A 26,995-nucleotide genomic window follows, 5' to 3' on the forward strand; every position below is an offset into this window, starting at 1 on the left:
GACTGGGGACGTTCCCATCAGCTTCCATGTGAGCTCCCTGACCTCCTGCGTCCGTCTTTCTGAACGTTCAAGTTGTGTGCTCTAATGGTGCTGAACAGAGGACTATATCTGTACCTTTTTTTTTTAAGAGTTTGTTTTTGAGGTTTGAAGAGATATTACTGGGTTATTTTCCATAACTGATGGGGAAGAGTTAATCTGTTTTCTTTTATATGCAACATTTGCTAGAAGTCTGTTGCAGCAAATCCTGTTATTTATCTTTTCATATTTGCCCTATGATGAAACAACAGGGATGAGCCCTTTGCATTTTAATGTAGACTGGCTTGCAAGTATTATTTTGTGTATCTTCTGTATGTTGCAAAACAAAAAGATCTAGTTAAGGGCAAGACATATCTTTCTATAGTGCTTAAAAAACCCATGTGCTTCTTACACTAAAGGCTCCTTTAATTGTGTAACTATTTAATTAAACTTTACTGAAAGGAAATTAGCTCCAAAGTGAGCTCATTTTTGCAGCTTTTCTTTTGTTAAGGAATATGTATGTAGTTTTTGTTTTATTTTAGGCTAGCAGGGTGGTGTCAGTAGGGGCAAAAAGAGATGAGGAAGACTTGCAAGCTTTCCGCTATTGTGGCAGAGTTAGATTTGCAAGAAAATGAAATGCATATGTATTATCTCTTCTGAAAGGGTAAATGAAGATGAACTCTTTTTAAACTTTCCTTCTCAAAACACGCGTTTCACCAGTGCTACTGTAAGGATGTGTATGGAGCATTTGAACTAATGGAAGCAGCAAAGGAATGGGAACAATCAGTAACTCTTAATAAAGCCGGGCTGGCTGTCTTCATTAAGGTGACATTGACATTTCTTCGAGCTTTTGCTCTACTTTGAGAAGGTTAATTAATCCATTATTAAGCTGGATTTATCACTGATCTAAAGTTTCTACCTGGAGCTAAATAATTTTTGAGAGATTGAGATAAGTTACTGTGACGCTTGCACCAACCTTTATTTGTGTTTGGGGCTTGGGTGTGGTTAAGGGACCATCTTTCTGCTTCCAAACCTGAATTTCACTCTGACTGCTGTTCAACTAACTCTCGGATGCTGGCACGTTATGTTTATGTAGCGTCAGTGCTAGGGGTTTTTCTGGTTCATGTGGTTCATGTAATGTGATAATTTCTTTGATGAACTAAAATAAAGTCTTCGTTTAAGAAATAATGCTCATTGTCTTTGGTTTTGATCAATACTGATAAAACAACAGTTATAGTTCTGTGACTCACTGAGTAGCAGTAGGAGGCTAAATGTTTTATAGTGGATGTCAGACACACTTGATCCTCTACATACCATTTCTTGGTGGTCTTACTGCCAGTTGTTGGCTGATGACAAAGTCGACAACCTATTGTAAGAAAATTGGATCAGATTTCTTGTGATAAATGACACAGCTAGGTGTATTTTTAATGACAGGGACGTTTTTAGTGCCCCACAGCCATAGCATGGAATCACCCAATTTCTGCAAAATGTTAACTTTCGAAACACAGTAACACAGTAGTTACAAATGCAGTGTCACCATGAAATACTGTATTTCCAAAGAAAATCTTTGCCATGCAAGAGCATATTAAACTCTGTGTGTGTCAGATGATGGTGTAAAACCAGAAAATTGGAGTATATTTTAAGAAAAATTATTTAATTTATACTGCATATGATGTTATAAACACTGCTAATCTAAACAGAAAACACTTTTTCCTTGCCATTGTAGAACAAGAACAGGGATACAACCAAAAATGGAAAATCAAAACGTGCAGAAAACACAGTGTGGTAAGATACTTAATATAATTTGTCATTTATTATCTGCATCAATTTTACAAAGTTTTATTAGACTTTCATAGGTCTGTCATGGGGTGGTGAGCTGTTGGGGAAATGTTCTTTTTCCTTGTTGACAAATTTTTGGATTCTCTATTGGATAGCTAAAGGACAAATTAATTACAAACTTCCAAATAGTAAATAATACCACCACAAAGTCACCTTTTTTTTGCTAATATTTACCCACATTTTTATTGTATTTTAAAGTGTGTAAAGTGTTTAAAATAAGTGTTAAAAAATAAGTGTTTAAAATATACAATATCTGCTTGCAAATAATTATCAAATCATTATTTTTATTATACCCAAAAGACTAAGAAACAGATTTTCAAAGTGGTTTACCTACCTAGGGTTGTATGTAGGTGCCCAGAAAATGCTTGGTGTTAACTTACTAACCTAACAATCTGATTCAAGATTCTAGCTGCTGTGGTAAGTGATTAAGTCTTCTGTAACTAAATATCATATAGAAAGCCTTGCTTTGTTGGATTTTTTTTCCCTATTCACTCTGTAGATTTTCAATTGTATTTTCACTCTGAATATTTTCATGGTTCTGTATTATTCACTTAAATGCACTTAATGCACCTTGCAGTTGGGAATTTAGTGTTTAGTAATTTGCATCACATTTACTAACAGTTAGTAGTAATTAAAGGCCAGAAATATTAAAAGGGCACTGTTAATTTAGCAAAGGAAATAATGCCCAAATAACAAACTATGGAGAGGAATATTTTTACATTAAGTATGTTTGTTATCTATAGATGGATAGAAGTGGTGTATCTTCATTTTTGCTCACTGTTTTTTTTTTCTTTAAAATACATATACATACTACATTTTTGGGCAGGTTTACTGTAATACTGAATAGATTAATATAAAGAAAAGATAACAATTTACATGAAGTTTTTTTGTGTTTGTTCTTAGATATGAAAACAGATCTGAACTTACTGCTTGAATGCCTTAAATATCAGATGGACTGCCCTATATCTCAGAAAGAGGCTTTGATCACTATTTATTCAATTTGTCAACAAAACAGTAAGAAGTGTTTTCCTTAGAAACAACACAATTTTATGTTCACAATATACGTTAAGCTGGCTGTCACTGTAAAAAAAAATTATCTAAAGGATATAAGGCTTGAGAAGTTATAAAATCTTGGAAGGTTTTCATTTTCAGAGAAACAAAAGCAAAAGTTTAATTTTTGTTCTTTTTTTCTGTTACAGGTGAAGCAAGTGAATATTTTCGAGAAATTGGTGGTTTGATGTTTATAAATGATCTTGCAAAGTCAAGTGTTCATTGCATAGTAAAGGAAGCAGCTTTATTTACATTAGGAATTATAATAGAGAGTAATGGTAATAATATTACTATTTGTATTTCTGAGTGAGTTATGATCCCATGTAATTACTTCTGCTTGGGCTTTGTCTCTGTTATTTTTTTGTCTCAAAAAAATCAGATTACTAGATTATCAGCATGAGTGGGAGGTAGTAAAGGTGCCACTGTTTCGCTGTCCATCCTCAGATTTGGAGAAGTACCTTGCTGATTTGTGTAAACAGCATGTCTTTATGATACCAGGCAGTTGTACTACTTCTCTTCCTCAGCAGCAAGTGTTAAATGACAAAGTTTGCCTAGGTCCTGGTTGGTTTAGAACTGACTGCAGGGGGAAGCCCTCAGTCACTTTATAGTCCTGTTTTGTCTCCACTCGCCATGTATTGGATACAACTGAGACTCTAGTTACTGTATTACAAAAATATTTAGGATTATGAATGGCTTGCTTTAGGACTTAATGGTTTTTATTTTCTTGTTTCAGTTTATTGTCAACAAACTTTGTGTACTTATGCATTGTTTGAAGACCTCATTTTATTTTTAATTAATAAGGATTCTGGTGTGAACTTGAAAAGAATGTCTGTTTATGTCATCTTAGTACTGGTTTCAAATAATAGTAAGTTGTTGTTTTTTTTTTTTTTGTGTTATAACACCGATTTTCTCTATTTGCCAATCTGCAGTGCAGAAATTTGGAACACTCAATAAGTAATGTTTTGGTAAAGTTCATTTATAAAGATGAATGGTTGCATGTAACTGAACCTTAAGTGTGTAAGTAGATCATAGCTCACTGGGATTTCCTTAAATAGCAAAAAGTGTTTTAGTTCTAAAACTGAAATTATAGTTAAAAAAAAACCATAATGCAAAACAGTAGTTTCTGACAATGTATAGAAAAAAATAGACATAGAATGAAATGGAACATTTTTGCCAATGTGCTGGCATGATCTTGTTTTTTTTGGGGGGGGATATATACTTAGGAAATGGAAATAGAATGTATGTATGCAAATTCACATTAAGATTTTGTCTCAAGTCGCATGTGTCTTCGGAGTCTTGCATGTGTTCTTTTTTAGAAAGTGGGCAAACCTATGTCAGAGATACAGGCTGCATTGGTCTTCTGCTACAGTTATTCAGGTAAACAAACAGTTGCAATTCAAACAGAAAAATTGTAGACTATTTAGGACTTAGGTTTGCTTGACTATTTGGGACTTGTTTGCATTGTTCTTAACAGAACAACTCTTTCCACATCTGAGATGAATCTGTCAGATGAAAATACTAATCAGTGCTATCAGCTGTGGTCTTCAGTCTGCAGTACTCTCTGTGCCTGTGTTAACAATCCTCAGAATGGTAAGTGGTGGTGTTAAATTGTGAAAAAAGTTTAAAATATTTCTCCAAAGTGACAACATTTTGTTTTAATTTTTACTGTTCAACTGAAATTTTGTATTACATTTTGATTTGGGGTTATTTGTTTTTACTTTTCCAGAAGAAAATCAAAACATTTGCTGTTCAGTTTTTCCATATGCCAAAGAGTGGCTCGAAAGTTTCACAGAGCCTGAGATAGTTCGTCCTATTTGTTCATTTCTTGGTCTCACAGTTGCAAATAACAGTAAGTGCAGCTCAAGCTTTAAATAGTTCTTCTTCTGTAAAAGTAAGTTTAATTCGATAGTTAAATGTTTGATTTCTTTTTGTCGATCTCTACAAATTCATTTGCTGTTCTTCCTTTTACTCTGAAAACTGTATTCCACCATCTTTACTGACACTGTATTGTGCTTAAGTGCACAAATAGCCACAAACTGGCTACATTTAGCAAGGTCAGTAAAAACTGTTTGGAAGCTGTTTTGATTAAAAGTATTTTACAAATGTAAGTCATTATTACATCTCTGAAAACAATGACTTACACAGAACTCAGGCATAATGTTTGCCGTATGCATGTATTAGGGGCATGTGTTTCCTGTAACTATTTTATAAGACAATTACATTTCTCAAGATTAATATATACCCAGCTTCAGTTCTGTTGTATGAGTAGAAATATCATGATTAATACATGCACAGAAAAATTGTGATGATTGATAAAATGCTAAAACAATTTGCAACTTGTATTGTTTAAGACACATTTTTTTTCTTTTTTTCACTAAGCATATGTGCAGAAATATTTTGTTTCTGTTGGAGGATTGGATACATTAGCTAAAGTTCTCATCAAGCTGATGCATGATTCCTGCGTGAGTCTCTCAAGCACAAAACTTGCAGTAGTAGTAACAAAGACTCTGGATGCCTGCATTGCTAATGACTGTGAGTGAAAAAACTGCTACTATGTTTTATATATTTAAAATGCAATTTTAAAAGTCTGGTTTTGGTGTAAAACTGATATGAATGGATGCTAAAAGGCAATTAGGTTACATACATCCCGGTTCATATTGCAGATTTTTAAAACTTCAAATGTTTATATGGGGAATGATTCAGTTCATCTGAGGTGGGTTACTTTCCTATTGTTGCTAAAATAAACATAGTGAAATTTAAACTATACTGAAAATTAAAAATAAGATGCTAGAGCTAGTTTTGTGTAAGTAAAGTTGAGAACTGGGTGTGGCGGTCATTTTGGATCCTGGGATTAGAGCTGTGTTTCTATAGGCCTATGCCTAAACTAATAAGCTTTGTAAGCTTTAGGAGGCTTTAGTAACTCAGGGGTGGAGCTGAAAAAAGTGGCATAACACATCTTTACTCTGATTTACTGTCTGGATAGTGCTATCCTAATGAGGTCTTTGTGTATTCCATCAGAAGATTTTGAGAAACCTGTGAGCCTGATTAATCAGTGCTGGTGGCCGTGATTATTGTATTTGACACTTCTGCCATAAGTGCTCACTAACTGAAATTCAAAAATGTTTTAACAGCTTATACCTGCACTAGTTTTGAGCCTAGTTTCAAAGAAGCTGGTATGTGACAGGATTAGGTTTCAGCATGTATGTACTAGCAGTGGTGTTCCCAGTTTTAGGAAGAGGCTGCCCTCTACCAGAAACATTCCTAGCTCTTTTTGTGGCAGACAGACTATGTGTCAAACCTTATTCTAGTCTGTTCTGGAACTGATAAAGGATGTGGAGAAACTCAGCAGAGGTCTACAAAACTTACATATTGCAAAGCCCTTGTTTCTCAGATCTACCACATCTCTGTACAGCACAGTCTGGGAGAAAGGGCAGTGTTGGATACGAGGAGTAGCATGGGCAGAATTACTGCACCAGGAGGCATTTGGTAATTTGAAGTGTTAAAATGAAAGGGAGAGAGAAGGAGGACTGTGCAGGCCCAAGGCTTTTAGAGGTCTGTAGAGTTCCCTTGAAAAACAGCGTTTTATATTTGGATGATGCCTATATACTTACTATCTAGTTTATATTTCTTCAAATTATTTTTAAATAATAGCTGCCATGGGTGTTGTCTTGACGAAGTATCACACTGTGTCAGAGCTACTGAAGCTGCTGTCCAATGATACTCTGGATACAGGAGAAAAAATTAGTATTATTCTAACAATTGGACACTGTACTGAAGTTTGTGGTAAGATTTTTTTCTTTTTTCTTTCTGTCAGTTTCTACTAAGTTCTCATACACTAACTACTTCAGTGGTGTCATTTTATCAAGACTGGAATACAAGGGAAAGTTCTATTAAATAATGTACTATTAACATTCAGACAAAATGTTTGCTATAATGTTCCATCTTTAGATTTTAAAACCTCTTAACAGATAGTATCTTTAAGAGCTTAGAAAAAGTAGACTACTATGCAAGAATTCAGAGCTGGCCTTAGGTATCACACGGTAAAATTCATCCAGACCTGAAAACTACTACAATACACGCATACCAAATAAGTCTTTTTGAGCTCTATTTTAATGGCCCTTGAGATACACAGCTTCTGTCCACTGTTTACGTAGCTATTATTTTTTTTTTTAAAGCTATATAACAGTATTGTTTTTGAAGTAACATAAGCGGTAGGTAACCCGGAAATGTTTTTGTCAGGCTCCTCAGGGCTTTCCTAAGCATATCTGGTGAAAATATAACACTTAAGTTGGTATTTTATGGTAGTACAAACAAACAGAATGGGAAGTTGTGAGATACTGATTCTTGTTTATCTATACTACTGTCTTTTCTCATGTATGTTCAGAAATGCAAGAAAAAGGGAATATGTTTTAAAAATCCTGATTGATTATCATCCTCTAAATGTCAATAACAAGTTCAATAATTAGCTCAGTAGGTCACAAATCTGATATTTTAAAAGACACTTTTTCATGAAGAATTAATTGAAACAGCTTAATGGAAAATGTCTTTCAAATAGAAATATGATTAAACCAACAGAATAAAAGTTTCTCTTAAAATGTCAACACTGGCAAAATAATAATATTTCATCTTTTCTTGGTTCCTTTGTTTTATCAAGTTTAGACAACAAAGAACTATTTTTAGAAAGTTGTCAATTTTATGAATACCTACTGCAAATGAGATCACAATAAAAAAAATGTAGCTAATTACATAGTTAACGAGGAGGAACAGATTAGCTAGACCAGGGTTAAACTACTAATTTTATTAGAGTTTTGCTAATTATAAACTTTAAGCTTTTGATATTTCTGCATCTCAAGGCTTACATAAATGTAGCGTATATACTTTAGGAGTATATACCAGAGGAAAAGAATTACAGAAGCCATAATTCAAATATTTTAGGCGACAGTTAAATGAGTTTGGATCTCTGTCATATAATTTGTCTCAGTCCTCCTTAAGTTTTTTTACAAGAACATTGAACTATGGTCAAATCATCCTGTGTGATCTAGAGTGCTTCTGCTGCAACCCAGGCAGTAGGTTATTATAGCATGCTTGGGTCCGTAATGAAAATATTTTTCAGAACTTCGCTGAAAGTTACTAGTATTAGTTTATAAAAATACTGTAAGATTAAGTGTGTATGAGGCTGAAACTAATCTTTTTTCCTTTACAATGTCCTATTTTAGAAGAAAACCAGTGTGAACTGCTCCAGAACAATGGTCTTCCACTTATGATTCAGGTACTAACTGAGTCTCAGGATGAGGAACTAAACAAAGCTGCTACTTTTGTGCTGCAAAACTGCAAACAAATGAGTAAGCTTACTGTTACTGCTTTAAAAATTACAGAGATTATTTCCATCTTTAAGTTCTGTTGACTTTCTGAATGATTTTAACCGCAGCAGCTTTGTAATTCTGTGTACTCCAAGAGATGTTTGTTTTCTGCAGAAAAGTGTATTTGCCATCGTGAACTGATCATGGCATTTAGGCAGAAAAAAGAAAAGTAAAAATTCCAGAGATGTTGCAATAATACATTTGTGAAACCTATATATGTAGGACCAGTTCTTAAAAGCTTTCCCATCTATAAATCATGTGCAAAATATTAACATTGTCGTTTAACACGCAATTGGTACTCTATTCCTGGGTATGTGCCATTGTATATAGAGACTAAAACAGCAGATAATCAAGCCCGAAACTACCATGAGGACAATTATTTTGCAATAATAAAAAATCTTGATCTTTACTTTTAAAGTAGGGTGTATTTTGAAGTATGCTGTTTAGATTTTTTTAATTAACTGTATAATACTACCAATGAAACAGAAATATATCTTGTCCTTTAATCTCTAAAGCATGGAAGGTAATATGCAATTGATAATTAGTAAAAAGCATGTATCTACATTTTTGTACTGAAAACAACTGGGAGTTTTGTTTAAGATTGAGGGGGTGTGGTGATTTTCAGTGTCCATTCATATGGAGTTGTTTTGTAAATAAAAGAGACACCCATACTGGTAAAGGACCTGTAGAGTTAGGATTAAGTCCATGATAAAGTCATTTTTTGGAGCATGGCATCATTGTGTAAACAGCTTATAGTGACTATAATTGCAAGCTCACCTCTTGTAACTGCAGTTTGTATTTAAAGTGTATTAACATTTATGTATAAACTTAAATTAAGTTATATAAAAATTATTATTCAGAGGTTATATTTTGCATTAAATTATTGCGGCTGTCCCTCAGCATACTAAAATATACAATATACTTATTAAGTGTTCATTCATAAAATTTGGAATATTAATATTGTTTTATATTTTATAAAGCTGAACAGTTGTCCCTGAAAATAAATGATAATTCATTAAACATGAACAATGCAGAGGAGTTGGACATGCAAGTCAGAAAAAGAAGTCTAGAAGACTACTGGAAGAAAGCAAAAGACATTTTACACAGAATAAACTTGATTGAAAAAGAACATAATGAGGTTGGTCTCTTTACCAAAGTAGGATAAAACTAAGCAAATCCAGAGTTTAGGGAGAAATAAAAAGTAGACCCTTAAGATAATTTCAGTGTGATCTAGAAAAATAGGGAAAACATTGGATGTGTGTGAAACTACAACCTGCAATTTTTACGATTACTGCATATCATACAAAGTTAGAAATATGCAGGGCAATCAGGGAATGCAGGCATCTGTATTTTTATGAAGCATTTTAGTTTCTTATAAAACCAGATTTTTTTACAAAATTGAGATCATTTAGATTGGAGAAACAAGAGTTGGATTTATTTTTAATTGCTGATCATTTGAAGCTATAATTTTAATATTTGCATGCATGAAATGCCCATGATTGTACAGCTATGGCGGGATAGATCATAATGGAAAATGTGAACATAAACTGAAATGTGTATGTTGTGCTATATAACTACTTGGTATCTCTGGTGTGGAACAGCAAGTTTTTGACTTATTTAGCTGGTTCTTAAGTTAGTTAAATCTTTTCATTTCTAAAAGTGCCTTGTATTAGTAGCAAATCCATTGCTTCAGCCTGGAATTATCACTTAATAACTACCCCTTCAACACCTTCAGCAGCACTGCTGTCTTGTTGGTGCTCAACTCAGTCAGCGGTTTTTGAAGCTTCTCTGGAATTTGCTTTACCTTCAGAGTTAGGCTGGTCTATCCTAGTTGATCTTGTTACTAGATTTATTTAATATTTCTATAGAGCTCGTGTAGTTGCTAACTAGTATTTTTCAATACAGGAAAGAGCACAAGGAGGAGGAGTATTTGTAGACAGATCTTCAGAAGCCAATATTGAAGCATCAAGATACCATGAAGTGAATCCAGCTGATCCAAAAACTTGTATAGAAAGAACACGTAAAGGAGTACATTGTCCACAGCTGACCTCTAAGTCAGTTGATGAGGTTCTTGCTCCATTTGTAAATTCTTCTCCACTGAAAAATGTAATAGTGAACACTATGGACCCAGTAAATGCTCCTACTAGACAAAGTGAACAGAGTAATATTCCATGTTCAGTTAATGAACTGCAAACAGACAGTGTACTTCAAAGTCACAGTATAAATGCAAAAACTGCTTGTGTAAAAAATCAGTCTGTTCTTCAAGTAAGGTAAGTATCTTACCTAAGCAGAAATACTAAGTTGCTTTTCTTTAGTAATTTCCAAATTGAATGTCAGCCTTTTAAATTGTCTGTTACTAACTAGGTCTTTTTCTCCTAGTGAAAAGACATAGCCTTTTGGTGGCTCACTAGAGAATATTCTGTGGAAGTGTTTTTGACATCACAGATCAAAGATTATAGACATTGTAGTAATAAAAGCTTCCGCTCTTTGTCTCTGAATGGTAGGCTTCTGATGGATTGTATAGAGAGCCTGTTACAGGCCATGTTCTAATGCCTTCAGCGTAGTGATGAAAAAGTACCCATAGGTTTTGCCTCAAAATTCTCACTGATTCAGTAGATCAAGATTTGACCCACTGATTTGGATGAAACCACAAAGACTTCTGTAATATGTACGTACAAGGAAATCAGCAGTTATAGAACTGGTCTGCAAAAAAAATGAAACTGGAGTGCCTACACACTAGGGAAAAATGCTCTCCCCCTGCTTTTCTCCCCTCATAGTCAATTGCTTCCTTGCATGGGAAGAGAAAGATACAGCCTTGTTTAGTCATTCACTGTTCTCTTGCTCATTGCTGTCACCAAATGCTTATTTCCTCTTTTTCTTTTGCTTCTTATGGTTATCTTCCTATGAATAAACAAAAAATTAATTACAGGCAACTTGCAAGGATAAATAGATTCCATTATCTTGAATTTATGTCTGGAATATCCCTCAAGACAGGCAATGAAAGAGTATGAACAAAACGACGTTTCTCCTTTTTTTTAATTCCACATTTTTATTGTGCTTTTTTTATGTGGCTGGCTGGACCCCGCTCCTATGCGGTTTCCTTGCATGCATTATATCGTAACTTTGCAACTACCACAGAAATTATGAAGAGTCTAGGATATTTTTCGTGGTACATTCAGCTAAATTTTGCTTTGCTACTGATTAGCATCATTTCACACACCTTCTTTATTTGTTGTTCTGACCTCTGAAGCACAAAACTATTAAGAAATTAATTTTTTGGGGGGGAAAAAAAAGCTCTCCCCTTGCACATGTAGTCGTGTGAAAACAGGAGTTACCCAAGCATAACCATGGATTAGGCTCCTTGCTCCTGCAACATTTGGAGGTAGTCGATGACAGAAAAATGCATGAGCACCATATCACAGGAGCACGATGGTTGCATAAAAGTTAATCACTGTAAGAAAAGAAGAAAATCAATTATCTCGTAGAGCAATTGCTGCATCTGGTGAAGGCTACAGTATTTTGAAGACTTTGTGAAAGTTTTATGTGCGCTAAGTAATCTTTACATGAATCAGAATTGCAAATTACTCTGGAAACCAGCATCCCTTGAAAGCACTGCATTCCAAATGCTGGAACAGACATGCTGAACGGCACTGCAGGGAGTGCTAATTGCAGATCTCTGGTAAACAGTTTTCTAACATGCAATGATTACATGCTGGATACTACAAGACCAGTAGTATCCCATTGGGATAATTAGAATCAATTTTTTGGAGTTTTACCTTTTACATATTTAATGTGTTTTTTGTTTTGCCTTTGGAATGTGTGTATTAATTTACAGGTAAATGTATGTTGTGAAGTTTGATTATTTTTTATTTAATTTGTGCACATTTTGATCTTTCCAGTGAATACTTATTTAAACAACCAGCAGAGATTGTTAAAAATATGAAACAGACATGCACATCAGGTACAAATAGCTAAACATATTCCTTTCTTAGGTAATTTTGTTGTTAATGAGATTTTAATTATTTTTGTGTACTATTATCACTACTTTTTATCAGATATTATATATCATTAGATAACCGAGTACATGATGTATAATATCCTTTAACTGTTTGCATAGTTGTGGAATTTTATATTGTATACAATTTTACCAGGAGAATATTTATTCTACTTTTCTCCTAATACATATTTTAGCTTTCTTTTTTTTAATTGATTTTAACTGTTCAAATGAATGTATCACAGATAAATGTTTTAAGTTTAGTCTGAATGCAGTCTGATACATTTATTGCAGTGTTGGGATCTGTTCAATCAAATCTTTATTAATAATTTAGTTTCCTGTTAATTTATAAAATTCATATTTATTCATTAGATTAGTATTTGCCAGAATGGTAGCTTTACAGGTGACCAAGCTGATCTTCAGGTTATACCTGTTTATATTGAGCATAAGTATTATTCCAGTACATGACATTTTTCAGCATCTGATTGTGAATAGAAATAAAGTTTATAGGGCTTAGTTAAGCAATGTAAGTTTACAGGGTTAATTTGCTATGTTCAAGTTGAAGTAATATACTTTGGGACAGTGATGAAAAAGCACTGAATTAAATGTAACTATTCTGGATTTACAAAAATATAAATGCAATCCATTTAACTTCAGGAATTTAATTTGGATTTTCTGCTGTTATGTAAATTAAACTTTAATAATCTACAAATAGAAAATACAATTGAGTACAGGTACACTGATGCATGATTACCACGGTAAAAGACAGGTTGCATTTTCTTAGTGCGTGTTTTTCCTTCCTAATTTAGATCAACATTCATTCTACTCAGAGATAACCAAGGAAGATAAAAGTACTTCAGCTACATCTGCAACCCATAAAATGGCAGATTTGAGGTGTTTAGGTAAATATTATCTTAAGTCTTTCCTGAGTCCATAAAAGAAGCCTTAAAGAGTCAGCAATTCAGTAAGTGAACTGACATTACAGCAATTTTAACACATCTATTAGCTTATTATGTAATTCTTAACTGCTTCCTTTCCTTTCTCGCCCCTAAAATAAAACATAAATACTGAAATAAAGCTTACATATTCCAGTTTTGGTCTATGTATCTTTTCTTAATGTGTGTTGAATATACAACAGCTTAAAAGATGACACACTACTTACAAGAATATTTCAGAGCAGAAGTTTTCCTCCTTTTTTTCTGATTGGAAAGAGGGAGTTAAAACATGTAGCCCTGCTCAGTTCCCTCATCTATTCCCGTGCTAAGCCTCCTAACTGTTCTATTTTCTCTGCCTTACTGCTCTTAAGTACAGGCAGTCAAGTTTTACAGTAATCCATGATCGCAGCCCACAGTTATCCCATCTTCTACTTCCAGAACATGGTCTATCAGTAGGTTATAAGCATGCTGCTGGTACTCAGGATTTGTAAGTGGATTTTGTAATCAAGCCTCTCTTTATTTAAAAAAAAAAAAAAAAAGCAGCCCCTAACCCACCTTTGAACATCATTTAGGCATATGAACCCAAGTTGTCAAACCAAATTCAACCTAAGCTTTAGCACTGCTTTATCTTAGGCTAGAATGTTGCAGCTATGTACCAGTGCCCTTATAATTCCTCACAGTGCAGAAGTTCTTCAGCTGACGCAACTGACTGAAAATCCAAGAATACCTAAATATCCAAGAATAACGAAACCATAAATTACCCTAGGAACGTCCTCAAAAATGAACAGGAAGGCTTCCTGTGAGGAAATTCATACCTAAGCTAGACTTATCATTTATTCAGTTTAGTACAGATAACTGTTACAACACAGACAAAGTTTCAAAGTATAGCAAAGACATCTTTTGTATTTTGTCTCCCAGTTAAATGTGCAAAGCAAACTGAGGCCCCTTTCTTCCCATCCCACTAATATTTTTACTTCTGTAGAGGATCCCTGCCTCATTTAGTACTTCTGGAGTTGAAGTGCAGTATAACTTGGTCCCATGTTGAAAACATTTTTTTTTTTTTTTTTTTTAAGAGAGCAAGTACAAAACAAGAAATATTTTCAAGAAGATAAATGAAGTGTAACCTTTTCTGAGATGTGTATATGGAAAACTGGAGGTCAAATTGTAGATCATAGTGAGCAAAATAAAATGCTGGACTTTGTGATGGCTGCCATAGCATTTGTGCTTGCTGTTTCTACAATATCCTATTTTTTTTCCAGGTTGTACAGCAGGAGGACTGTCCTTCAATAGTAGAACCTTTACCAAGATGTTGCAAAGTTGTCGATACCAGTGTGACCATCACAAAGTCATTCTGGAAGCTGAAGAAAGATATAAAAAGGAACTTCGCAAATTGGCTGTTTGTAACAACAGCAGATATGCAACTTATGAGAGTAATTATGATTTTTTCTTTTTAGTAGTTGTAACTATTGGTTTACATCGTATTTAAAATTCTGAGCATTTTTTGGTCCAATTCTGATTGTCCTGCTCTTGTCAGCTCATGTAATTTGATTTACCAATGGTTTGTACTAAGTGAGATCAGAACTAGCCACTTTTTTTTCTGAGGATCTTGTGTATTTCTTGGCAATAGTGATATATCCTCATTATAGGCTTTGATGAGACTCGGTCCTTTTGCCAGAGTTAGTGGAGTACTAATGGAAGGGAATATATTAAGCTGAAATAAGTGTGAATGTATGTATGACATCATAACAAGGTCATTTCATTCTAATATTACATACTTATGGATGTAAGAGGCTTATAATTCTTAATGAATTAAAGAAAAGTACATTCTATATTTTTCTGGTTTAAAAAAAGGCATTTTGAAAATTAAACAGTTATTACTTACTGGCATTTGTACTGGTGTCCATCTTGTATTTTCCAGAAATACTGCTGACCCCGGTGAAGAAAGACAGGCTGCGTACAGAAATCTCAACTTTTAGGAGCAAAAAGGATAGTTTCCAAAGTAAGGGCTTGGTCTGGTAATTAATGCAAAATGTCCTTACTGTCTAAGTAATGCTTTTGCAGGACTTTACCATGGGAGGCTGTGGATAGGGAATTGTGTTTTTTTTTCTGTGGATACTGTGAAAAATCTGTATATTAATAGGCCAGAAAATGCATATTCTATAATCACGAAATTGTGTTATGCACATTAGTTCACAACGAAGTTATCTGGCAACGTATACAACAATATTAGAGCAAGTCACTGAAAACAACCTATCAGAAAATGAAGTACAGGAGATCTGTTTACCTGTCCTGTATTATGAGGTGTTGAATAAGATGTTATTAACAAGGTGGAGATGGAAAAGTGAATATAAGTTTCATCAGTTTCTGCAGTGCAGTTTAGAAACCCTGTGTGTACAGAACCATCAGTTGCCCATAAAAACTGGTATTCTTTATAATACACAACTACTGCCCATTTGTAAATAGCAGAGTAAGTGTCTTTTACAGTATTTTATTCTGCAATGTGGCAAAAAAGGTAATGGTTATAATTTTTTTCCTTACTCTGCAGATACATATTTTTTACATAATTCACAAGGAATTTTCTTCAGAATGTGGTGTTTGTGGGTACATCCTGCAGAACTCCAACTACAGTCATGCATTATTACATTCATCAACTAGTAACCAATACTGTTTCTTAGGATTGGTGACCAGAAATTTTAAAGTAGGCTGAAGCAGCTCTCTAAATCAATACTTAAATTCTAAAACATTAATATTACTTTAAAAAACATTCTCTTTTCAAGAATCAGCCCACCCATCAGGAATTTATTTTTAGTCTCCTATTTCCAAAAACCTTGTTTACATCATTATTTTGTTTAATTAATTTCTGGTAAAAGCTAGTAGATTGATATTATTTTTTTTTTTATTATTATTATTTTAAAAAATTTTTCCTCCTTCCGATTCAGAAATTAATTAATTTGGCTATGATAGCCATGGAGGTCTTTTAAAATTAAAAAAAAAAAAAATTTATTTCATCTCAAGAGCCCATTACACTAATATATTACCTCTAGCAAGTAAACATTTTCTGAAGTAAACTGAATTTTCCAGTCTTTCTTCCAAGACCAGATAGTAGTATGGCTCAAAAGATGGTTCTCTCTTAAATTTGAATTCCTGAAACTTTATCTGCGTTTTGTGGGGTTTTTTTAAGAAAGATGATGCATAATGTATTATTGTTTGTTTTTTTTTAAGGTATTCTTTTGACTCCAGTTAGAAAAAACAAATCTGATATTTCAAATAGAGATAAACACAGTAAAAATACTAGGTTGACTGACGACTATAACTTGATACCTACGTATGAAAAGTGTGAGTATTACCGGAAAGTTAATTCTGTAATAAGCATAACTTAAAGACTGAGTTTTGTATTTAGGTCAGGGCATTGAGAAAAGCACCTGTGCTTGCTATTGGAGACAAATGGCTGAGAATTTAAATAGATATGTTCTTGTACCTTCAATCATAGTATTAGTGATGTTTGAGCAAACTATTCTTTGCTAGTTGCTTCCAATGCATAATCCTCATGTGTTAATGTCAATGATGAGAAAAAGATCAAATGAAAATGAGATATTACTAATAAAGCAACATTTACATATTCAAGTTCATTAGAAGAAATGTTCCTTTACAACACTATATTCAGTTTTACAGTAGATGTCAGTTAGTTTAAAGTAACTAAGACGAGGCCTTGTTCACAATTTCATAGCTTTCCAAAAAACCCAAGACGCTAACTTGAAGAGACAAAGAGTCAAAGAAATGCGCAACCAGCAATGTCAGTGCTTAAAAGAAAATTGTATATATTCACTTGACAAAGATGAGGTTAGTTATGCAAAGCCTATTGTACACTCATATTCATAAATATCCAAATAAAATCACTATGAATTGCATAATTTCTTTTTAAGTCACCTTTAACAGGAGCCCAGTAGCAAAGTGAACCTTATTAAAAAGATATTGCTCTGTTGATTCTACTCCAGTTATACTGACTTATCCCTGAAATGAGTTAAGCATTTTTCAACTGACAGTCCTTTCTGAATAATGGATATGGAGGTATGCTTTTTCCTGCACTAATGAAAACTTACATAGTATAGAAATAACAGGAACCTAAAGGAATAAACATACTAAAGGTATAAACTATGTAGGCATGACAGAAATGAAAGTAAAGGTCATGGAAAAATGCTGTATTTCAATAAGTGGGTGACAGTGAAGAACTCTTGAAGAACCATTGTTATCTTGACAAAGCAATCACTTCTTTAGAACTACTTAAGATTGTATTGTCAGTAGTAATGCATTACTTCCAAATGTGAAATAGTATGCACATTTACATAATTTTTAATTACATCCAAAAATATTTGCAGAACAATGAAATATGTTGCCTGGACACAAACACAAGAACTTTAAACGAGAGAAGAAGAACCCGAAAAGATTTTACCACTGAAGAAATCAGCTGTCTTTTGAGTGGAGTAAAAGAAATGGGTAATCACTGGAATTTAATTTTGTGGTCTTATCCATTTCAGAAAGGACGGACAAGTGTTGATCTTTCCAAGAAATACTACAGGTTACAGTTGCAAGTAATTACAATTTAATTTTCTATTAATCATATATGCTGTCATCTCCGTTTTCAGCTTTTGACCCTGAACTGACTTGCAAAAAAACGACAGGCTATCAGAATTTGCCACCCATGGGATTGTGCTTTGTGTCAGTTCAACGCTGTGCACGCTAAGTGCTAGAATGGTCTCTGATGTAATTCAGTCGGGGCTTGTGCTTGGAGAGAGAGAGAACTAAACTGGGAAAAAATTAGCCTTTGCACCTTCCAGTGCCACCTGACAGGATACAAAAAGGATAAGAATTTCAGTTAAGGACACTAAATTAATCCCTATGTTTATTAGTAAGTGGGTATTTTCTCTCTGTTCAGTCTCTTTTCTGATGATGGTTTGTGAAAATCTCTCTGGCAGTTTTCACTGTGTTTAATATGCACACTCCTTACAGGGAGATGCTATCTCTGCACGGAGTAGGGAGCATTTCTGCTGTGCTTTGGGTGCCTGCGGGAGTGTTTAGTGGCAGGCGTTTTTCTACTGAAACGTTTTCTAAAATTGCGAAGTGTTTTGTGTCAACATTTGTCTTGATATTTTCTTTTATCTCCATTTTATAGAGGCAAGAAAAAAACAAAGATCATCAATAACATCTTTCAAGAGTATTTTGGATTTTGTTGCAGAATGTTTAAGAACAGCATTTTTAACAGTGAGGTGTTGTCACAACAGTATGAGCCCTTGGAGAATTTAGATTGGCCTGGACTCATGGTTTTCAGTGGTAACATTCACGAGCAGAGTTGTTATGCTTTGTAAATTTAGATTACATGTAATTTGATACTTTTTTTTAAAATAATGCTAACATAGCTAACAATCTTTATCAGTAAAATTTATGGGTTTTTTTAATTTTCTTGAATATTTGATTTATGTGACATTTGATTTGGCTTTTTGTTTGAATCTCTGTATAGTTTGCTTTATACCATTTGTAAGGAAATGCTATATTGCTAAAATGAATATTTTACATCAGAAACATAAGTGTTAATGTTGTGTCTGAATTTGTTTCCTCTTAATCAGTGAAATGTTTAAAGCAGGTGAAATACTTTGTCGTGTGTTTAATGTGCTGTATGTGCAGAAAAATCTATCTATGACAGAAAACACCACAGGTGTGGTTAATGCTGCTGCATATAGTAGGCAAATCTTACATGGGCATGGTGAGTAAATTGAAATAGAAAGCTTGTGGAAATGTCAGAACTTCTGGGTAGAAGATTTAGTGCGTGGTTCAGCTGCAGTATTTCTTGACTGATACTAGTGCCTGGGATAACATTCCTGCACCTACATAGAATACTTCAGTGTTGAACTAAGTAGAATGCAGGTATTGATAAAATTTTGCTTCTGTTTACAGTTGGACATTTTTTTGGTGTGTTATTCAAGTAAGTGAGCAGAACCACTGTTTCCGCTGATTACACAATTTTTATAGAGAGCTTTAATGAAAGCCTGAGTAACTTGATTTTTCAGTGATAGCCTTAGTATTTAATTTGTACTTTTATCTATTTTGATAAAGGAATGATTAATTGATAGTTAATTTATTATGGCAAAAGTTTAGTTATCTTATTAGCACTAAGCTTTTACTGCGATATAGCTTGAATCCTTAAAAACAAGCAAGATAACCAAAGACTGAAAGACTTGCAGTAAAGATGATGCCAGTGATATAATACATAGCTCTTCTAATATTTTCAGCTGTTGCACTTTGTTTTTTACATCATTAAAATATTCAAGCATCTATAACAGATGTCTTTGGACGGAGCTATTTGAAGCAGCACAGTTAAATATTGGCATATGTATTTGCAGAACACAAGCCAAAACGAGTACCGGGGACGGCCTGCGGGGCAGGGAGGTTTTGGTCTGTCACACACTCTGCAGGGGGTTTTACCAAGGACTCAAAAGCCCGTCTAGCCAAGCTGCTATTGCATCTCTTGACTGAATGTGTATCAGTAATCCCTATTATTCTGGCCTAAATACATTTCAAGTGGAGAAAATATGTAAGGTGTAAATCTTCACTTGACGCAAAGTCAGAATATCATAGTACTGATAATTTACCTAATCTTAGGTATAATTTGGGTTGGAAAGGACCGCTGGAGCCCGTAATCTAATCTCTCTCTCAGAGCAGGGAGATTTCAAAGTTAGTCAAATTGCTCAGTGCCTTGTCAACTTGTGAGATCTTCAAGCATGAAATTCCCACAACCTCTTTGGGCAACTTCTGCTGCTGCTGCTTCAGCTACTCTTGTAATGGAAGTTGCTGAAAAAAGACATCATTAAAGCATTCTTGTATAATCCAAAAGGGGAAGAGTCACGGACTAGAAGCAAGCAGAAACCTGTTGTATGAACTTGTGCAAGTCAATTAATCGTTTTCTCTCCTTTTTGATGGACTGTACAATCTTGATAATCTTACTAATTTTCTTCCATAAAATGCTTTGAAATCCACACGTAACAGGCACCATAAAAATATGATTGCAGAAGAATAATTAATGCTATTTTTGAGGCTACTTAAGCTACCCCGCAGTCTTTTAGCACTTCGAAAATCTGGGTTAACTGACCAATCACAAAGGAAAGCATGTTTACAAAAAAACGAACTTGCAGTGGAAGAACAGAAATTATGGGCGGGGTGTAAGAATTTGGGGGGCAATTAAAGCTTGCTTTAGTAGGAAATCATTCAAAGCAGGCAATTTCATCTGAATACATCACTTCATCCACCTTCCATGCTACGCGCGGTGCTCCCGCGCACCAGGGCTCGAGCAGGGGCCGTTGACAGCAGCTCGTTGACAGATCGAGCTCGGCCCCGGGCGTTCCCCGACGGCGACGGCCGCACGTGAAGTTACCGGGGCTGCCCCGGAGCGGCCGGGTCGGGCGCCGCTGCCGGGACCGCCGGCAAACGCCCCGGGCGGGGACCGCGGCGGTCGCCGCGACGCGCCGGCACCAGGGGGCGCTGCCGGCGGCGGCCCCACCCGGCGCGGAAGGCACCGCCCAGGGCGGGGAGCGCTGCCGGGACTGCCCGGGCGCCGCCTGATCGGAAAGCGGCGCGGCGGGGAGCGGCCGCCAGGGGCAGGGGGCGGTGAGGCGCCGCGGCGGGGCCGGCAGCGCGGGCGCCCGCACAGGCGGGCCGGGAGAGGGAGGAGCGGGGTCCTTGGCGGGGCCGGGTGAGGTCACTCTTTGTGGCTGCAGTTGGCAAGATGGCGCCGGTGCTGGTGGAGAAGAAGCTGCTGGGGCCGGACGGGCCCGGCGGCGCCGAGCTGCCCAGCGAGGAGGAGGAGGGGCAGAACCTCTGGTGAGCGGCCGGGCCGGGCGAGGGCGGGCGCCTCCCGAGCCGCGGCAGCCCGGCGGCGGAGGCGAGCGGCTGCTCTCGGGCATCCCGTGCCTGTCACGACGGGGTCTCCCTGCTCCGCCGAGCCGCCTCAGGCCTCCCGCGGCGGGCGTGAGCCCCTGCCCTGGCCGGGCTGGAGCGGAGCGTGCGCCTCGCTCGGCCGGGGCAGGGACGGCGGTGGGCGCCGGCTGCGGGGCCGCGCTCGGGCCCCGCGGACAGGAGAGGCGGGTGGCGGTGCCGCGGCAGGCAGCTGCCCGCGGCGGGGGCCGGCCCGGCCGGCGGCCGAGGCGCCGGGTCTGGTGCGGAATGCAGCCCTTCCCGGCTCTGAGGGGGCTGGTGGGGTGCGCGGGGGCAGCCCGCACCCCCAGGAGTGGGGCCAGCGTCGCAGCGGGGGTGAGGGAGAGCAGGTGTGCGGAGCCCGAGAGGTTTGGCTCTGTGGGACAGGCTCCAGGAGACTCGCTCTCTTGTTTTCCCGTGGCTTATCGCTGAGTAACGCTTATACAAATACTAATAATGGTAGAAGAAACTGTGTGTAAAATACAGTAATGGATTGTGGGAGGACTTAGTCATCAGTTGAAAAGTAATGTTTTGCAGTAACGTGATCTCTTATAAAGGAGAAAAGATGTTACGGCGTGTGTTTTAGAAGTGATAAAAGCTTTTCTCAAAAAGGTGGCATACTTTTGGTCTTTTAAAATGAACTTAAATCTTCAACTGTAGAATCCTGTCTAGTTTGTAAATAGCATGAATGTGACTGGATTGGTCCGTGCAGATCTGCTGAGCTCATCGGTGCTGTCAAACGGGCAATGTGTGGGATGTGTTTGTGCGTGCGTGTGTGCGCATACCCCTGTGCATGTCAGCCTGACAAGAGCGATGCTGTTTTTCTAGGTCTTCAATACTGAGTGAAGTTTCTACCAGGTCAAGGTCTAAATTGCCATCGGGCAAGAATATTCTTGTTTTTGGTAAGTAGCATATGCAAGCCGTGGGGTGGTTGGGTTTTTTTTGTAGAAACAAAGTGTGTTTAAAACAAAGATGTGAACGAACTGACACATCAGTTTGTTAAAATTATATAATACGATCTATGGTATTATTGTCTTCAGGTTGATAGATTTACTTTCTTTTTGGTTTACGTTGTATGATTTATAACATATATTTAAATGAATGGAATGTAATAGAGAATACTTAAGTGCCTCGTTCTTATTGTCATGGTATAAGCCGTTGGATTTATCTGGAATACTTGAAAGAAAACAACAAATGAGTGTGGTCCAAAAATGTACAAGGATACTTCTGATTACTTAAACATGTTTTGAAAAAATCTTTTATACAGAGTTAAAATTAATTCTGAAAATGTCTTTTTTTCCTGTAAAAACTTACTGGCAGGTGACGATGGTTCGGGTAAAACCACACTTATGGCTAAAATACAGGGAGCAGAGCACGGCAAGAAAGGAAGAGGTCTGGAATACTTGTATCTAAATATTCACGATGAAGACAGAGATGGTAAGTTCGTTTTGTGTGTAATCTCTTTACTGTAATTAAGTAGCTGACATGTTTTTTTTATAACTGTGGTCTCATCAGTGTATTTTGGTTACACTGAAGTAGCTGGTTCCAGCATTGTTCTGTATGTTTCAGAAGCTGAAGTGAAATGCATTTTACATTTAGTGTACGCTTTCCCTCTTGCCCTTCTTGCAGCTTGACCTGTGTATGAGGAACAAGTACACTTGAGCAGCTCTGAGGATCCATTTACTTTTAGAGTAGACACATTTGCTGACGTTGACTTGCTAGCAGAAATACTGTCATTTGGTATGACTACTTAATAACTGTAGAAAGTAAGTGATACATCCATGAGAATTTAATTCTCAGTATGGATTTCCAGGCGTGGGGTTTTGGTGTTCTTTTTCGTGGGGACTGTGTGCAGAATTTTGGTTAACTGTAACTGAGATGTTTTGTAAGAGTTGAATGAGTGAAGAATAGAACTTAAAGTGAGAATTGGTATTTCCTTTTCTCAGATTGGAGCTTGTCTCTTTGCCCTGTGTCTTTCTCTGTTGCTGTTGATGATTGCTCTTCTCTGCTATATGGAAGGGAGATGACAACGAGGCCATTTAAAAGCAGGTCTAATGATTAGAATACTCCTATTTGTAGGAAGGTTAAGGACAGGAAGAGATGAGTGAGTTCGTTTTCCTTACTCCTAAATCTACCTCTGGTTGTCTCATTTTGGGCAAATGGCTGGGCCTCTGTATTAGTTTCTGTCTTCAAAAGTGGGGAATGACAGTCTTCTTAGTCATGACTTCCTTCTGAGTTTTCAGTTCAGAAGAGGGAAGCAGTGGTGGTGGTTCATCCATGTTCCTGAAAACAAATGAACTAGGAAGATCATATAATGGTATTTTGGAAACATACTGAAGGCTTGCACGGATGATTAAGTACCATACGTGACTGGTTGTTATGGAGATTGGTCCTGTGCTCACATGGTAGTAAACTGTCTTTGGATACTAAGTTAGGCACAATTAAAGGATGAGTACATTGCCTGTGTCTTCAGTGGCCACCTAATCTTGCAGTTTCTAAAAGTATTTTGTGCTGTAATTTTAAGTGCTGAGCCATTCTTGGCTTCCTGAGGTTCTTGGTGTCTGTGCTTTCTCACCATGCACAGTCTTCTTTAGTACTGCATAAATACTTTAAGGGAAGAAAAACCCTATGATTAGGAGTGTTAAGACAGCTTGTGACATCAGGCTTCTTGCAACATCAAAGGAGATGGCATTAGAAGCAGAAAAATGTTTGGTGTGCTATTTTTCCTGGTGCTGTCTATCAAACCTCAAGTATGTCCCTACTTTGGAAATATTTTGGGGCTATTCCTGGTATCAGGAAGTGATTAGTATTTGAGGTGATAAGGAGAAGCCTGTCATAAGATGCCAGGTAGCACTACCAGGAAAAAAAAAAAAAGACCTTTTTGCCTACCAGACTCAGCTGGAGAATTCAGGTCTTAATGGATGTGTTAGGATCTAATAATACATGCCTTTTTCCTTTCTGTCTCATTAGTGTCATCAGCAAGCAAAATAAATAGCAAAGTGGGTCAGGACCTCCCAGCAGGCAAAGATAACGCTCTTCCTTCTCTAGGACAGGTTTGGGTTTGTTTTTTAAACTCTCCGCGTGCTTTAGATGTGTGTATGCTCAGATACAGGTTGGGAACAAAACCCTTATAAAAGAGCCACAATTCTTGGAAGCCATAAAGAAACTGAAGATAGGCATTGAGGAGCTTACTGTCACGTATTCATTTTTGAGGATATCTGCTTTTTATTGTACCCCGACCTATTCGAGACCAGCAAACCACAAGGATTTCCAGGGATGTCAGATCAACACTGGTAACAAACTCTGTAGTGCAGTGAGAAGATCTTTTCAACTTCTTTCCCAGGTGCTAGAAGATTTATTTTCTCTCTTTGCCACCTTCTTCATTTCAGAAGAGTTTATTCTGTCCAGGAGAAATATTTTTGTCATAGTGCCGACTCATTAGCTCCCACCTCCTTTTGGAAATCAAGGAAAAACTTCTGTGTTACTTCTTATCCCCCCGCCTCCCCCTTCCTTCTTAAGGGGTATTTGAAACTGGTTCCTCCTACATTTGAAGTAGGATTACTCTAGATTGCCAGGTGCATATCTTAGTTTACAGTTACTTTTGTCTTTTCCCCTAAAGATGAGATCAGTGATTAAATTGTTCTTTTTTTTTTTGTAGGAAAGTTAAATGCACAGAAAGCACCTATTTTTTGAAGGACCCCTGTGGCTAATACAGGTGCCCACTAACTTTTTGCTTTTCACTGTCATCTGCTTGTTTTTTGGCAGTGGCTGTACCTTGCTTGGATGGCAAGAGACATACTACCACTGCGTTGGTAATTAGCTGGCTCAGTTCTGTTAGATGTTAGTCGTTTGATGTAACATGCAGTACTTTCGTCCCTAGATCTTGGGATAACTTAGAATAAGTCCACTACTGAATCTCTCCCTGAAAAATCTCCTTCCAGTGGTACTATGCCAAATTCTGCCTAGGCTAAGGCATTTGTTCAAGAAGAGGTTTGGGGATGCCTGAGAAGCAATCCCAAGAGAGGATTCTCCTAGATCATTAGCTCCAGGTACAATATTGTTAGAGCATACGGCTTCTTCTGCATACATGACAGTAGTTCATTTGGATGAAAGCACTTATAGCACTAGCTGTAAAGTGAAATCAGAATATTAAACGATGTTGGAGCTCAGACCCGAGAGTCCCCTGTTAGTGGAATTTCTCAGGGAGTGTGGCCAGTTTTTATTTTTTGTCTTTGTGATGAGCAGATGTTTTGTGTCTATCCTGGTTAGTCTGCTTTTGTGAGCTGAGAATCTTAGTTCGTAGGAGGTAGAAGAGAGGCTCTGCATAGTTTTCTTAAAGGATATGTGTTTCTAGAGTAACTTTCAGAGTCTTTTGCAGTGATGGGGCAGAGTTATAAAGTGAGGATGTACAGCAAGACAATGAGACAAACTGCATTGGCTGGTTTTGTAGAGATACTTTATGGGTTAGCTGGCAATTATAAACGCCATAGAGAACTTTCAGTTGAACTGCCTCAGATTACAAGTGCAGTACAGTTGTCCTGACTGACAAATGTGCCACTGAAGTAGAGCCATTCTGTTGTTGCATTCTTACTTGTAACAAAATCAAGTAGTCTTGTTTTTTTGCCTCAGGTTTGGACTGGCCTCAGTCATATCATATGCATATTCCAGTTGAACTGGTTGTTCCAGATTTAGCCAAGTGCTGCTGGTACACTGGTTTCTAATGGGAAAATTTTTTTTTTTCCTTGGCATCTTTAAAGTAGTTCTCTTGAAAATTATTTTTCCCTGTTTTGCTTCTCTTCACAGCTTGGACAAGGGATATCTAATTACCACTGATACCTTTGGAATAAATGCAGGAGATGTAGTTGCAGTTCCCAGAGTCAATCATCTGCAGTAAAATTCATCAAAGCTGGAAAATCTTTTTCATGGCTAAAGGGATAATGAAATATTGACAGGATATATAAATGTAGTTTTAGCAGCTGTTTTAACAGTCTTTAATAAGTAGCACCTGCTTTTCCAACAGAATCTGGTAATTGTTTGCTGTGTTTTTGTGTCTCGTGTCACAGCCACTATGAAAGATCCAGTTAACATTCACATCATATGACTAACTAGGAGCTTGATGTGGTGCTGACAAAGTTGAATTTGCCATCAAGTCCTTGCCAAATTGTGAACAACCAGTACTGTATTTTTAAGTCTGTTTTATATTTTTAGCAAATGTTAATCACAAGCCATACCTCTTTACTACAAGAAAGGGAGGAAACCCTTTAATTTTCATACAGTGTTATCTTTTTTTTTAAAGTACATTTTAATGTGAGTGCTAGACTTCCAGTCCTCCTAGCAGATGATTTCGTTTGAGTGATAGTTCCAACTGCATTCTAGTTCAACCTCTGTTCTAGTTCAGTCTGTATTCTGAATGTTAAACAGAAACTAAATCCTTAAGTAAGACAAAGCTGTTTAGCAGACAAAACCTTTGTAACATTTAGATATTGGCTTAAAAAAGTGATTTAGAAGTAGTGAATTAGGATATTATTAATTTTTGTTACTTGCTAAGGTGTGAAAGTCTTTTCTGCAATCAAAGCACTTGCCACAGGAGAATCCATGGAAGTGCTGATGAGAGTTGTAAACTTCCATGGGCTATAGCTAGACTTGAGTTATGTTTTTAAAACTTTTGTGTTTGCTTCAAGGGGGCAGTTGTGCATAGACATAGTTAATGTCTATTAATGACCTTTAACTCATAGAAAGCTCACAGGGTTTTTATTCCTGGTAGATTTCTGCTTTTGTGAATATACAAAGGATGCTTCTGGAATGCAGAGGATAACTAGAGTCCTGCATAGATGTTTCAG

At 36.8% G+C, this 26,995-nt stretch overlaps 2 protein-coding genes across 2 annotated transcripts in view; both read left to right on the forward strand.

The window, feature by feature from the left end:
* Nucleotides 1-1,766: 1,766 nt before the first annotated feature.
* TERB1 (telomere repeat binding bouquet formation protein 1) lies at nucleotides 1,767-17,797 on the forward strand. Its single transcript, XM_068411602.1, has 19 exons — nucleotides 1,767-1,800; nucleotides 2,758-2,868; nucleotides 3,054-3,182; nucleotides 3,638-3,769; nucleotides 4,221-4,281; nucleotides 4,379-4,494; nucleotides 4,631-4,753; nucleotides 5,284-5,436; nucleotides 6,556-6,687; nucleotides 8,121-8,246; nucleotides 9,245-9,402; nucleotides 10,170-10,534; nucleotides 12,164-12,225; nucleotides 13,068-13,160; nucleotides 14,453-14,623; nucleotides 15,112-15,192; nucleotides 16,416-16,529; nucleotides 16,921-17,033; nucleotides 17,570-17,797. Exons 1-19 carry the CDS (start codon nucleotides 1,767-1,769, stop codon nucleotides 17,795-17,797), a joined length of 2,502 nt encoding a protein of 833 aa, XP_068267703.1.
* Nucleotides 17,798-20,843: 3,046 nt separating this feature from the next.
* The window catches only part of DYNC1LI2 (dynein cytoplasmic 1 light intermediate chain 2), a 28,632-nt gene continuing 22,480 nt past the window's right edge, over nucleotides 20,844-26,995 (forward strand). The window contains exons 1-3 of the mRNA XM_068411420.1: nucleotides 20,844-21,062; nucleotides 21,984-22,057; nucleotides 22,476-22,592. Coding sequence (XP_068267521.1) covers nucleotides 20,968-21,062; nucleotides 21,984-22,057; nucleotides 22,476-22,592 — 286 coding nt within the window. The 5' untranslated portion in view covers nucleotides 20,844-20,967. The remainder of the gene's footprint in view (nucleotides 21,063-21,983; nucleotides 22,058-22,475; nucleotides 22,593-26,995) is intronic.

This window comes from Nyctibius grandis, chromosome 12, assembly GCF_013368605.1.
Source record: "Nyctibius grandis isolate bNycGra1 chromosome 12, bNycGra1.pri, whole genome shotgun sequence".
NCBI lineage: Eukaryota > Metazoa > Chordata > Aves > Nyctibiiformes > Nyctibiidae > Nyctibius > Nyctibius grandis.

What these genes read in the sequence shown, in the direction of transcription:
- TERB1 (XM_068411602.1), top strand. Translation starts at nt 1,767, where the DNA reads ATGGAAAATCAAAACGTGCAGAAAACACAGTGTG. An exon ending in TTCAATTTGTCAACAAAACA is followed by an intron (nt 2,869 to 3,053) that starts GTAAGAAGTGTT and finishes TTTCTGTTACAG; the next exon opens with GTGAAGCAAGTGAATATTTT. An exon ending in TGTTAACAATCCTCAGAATG is followed by an intron (nt 4,495 to 4,630) that starts GTAAGTGGTGGT and finishes TTACTTTTCCAG; the next exon opens with AAGAAAATCAAAACATTTGC.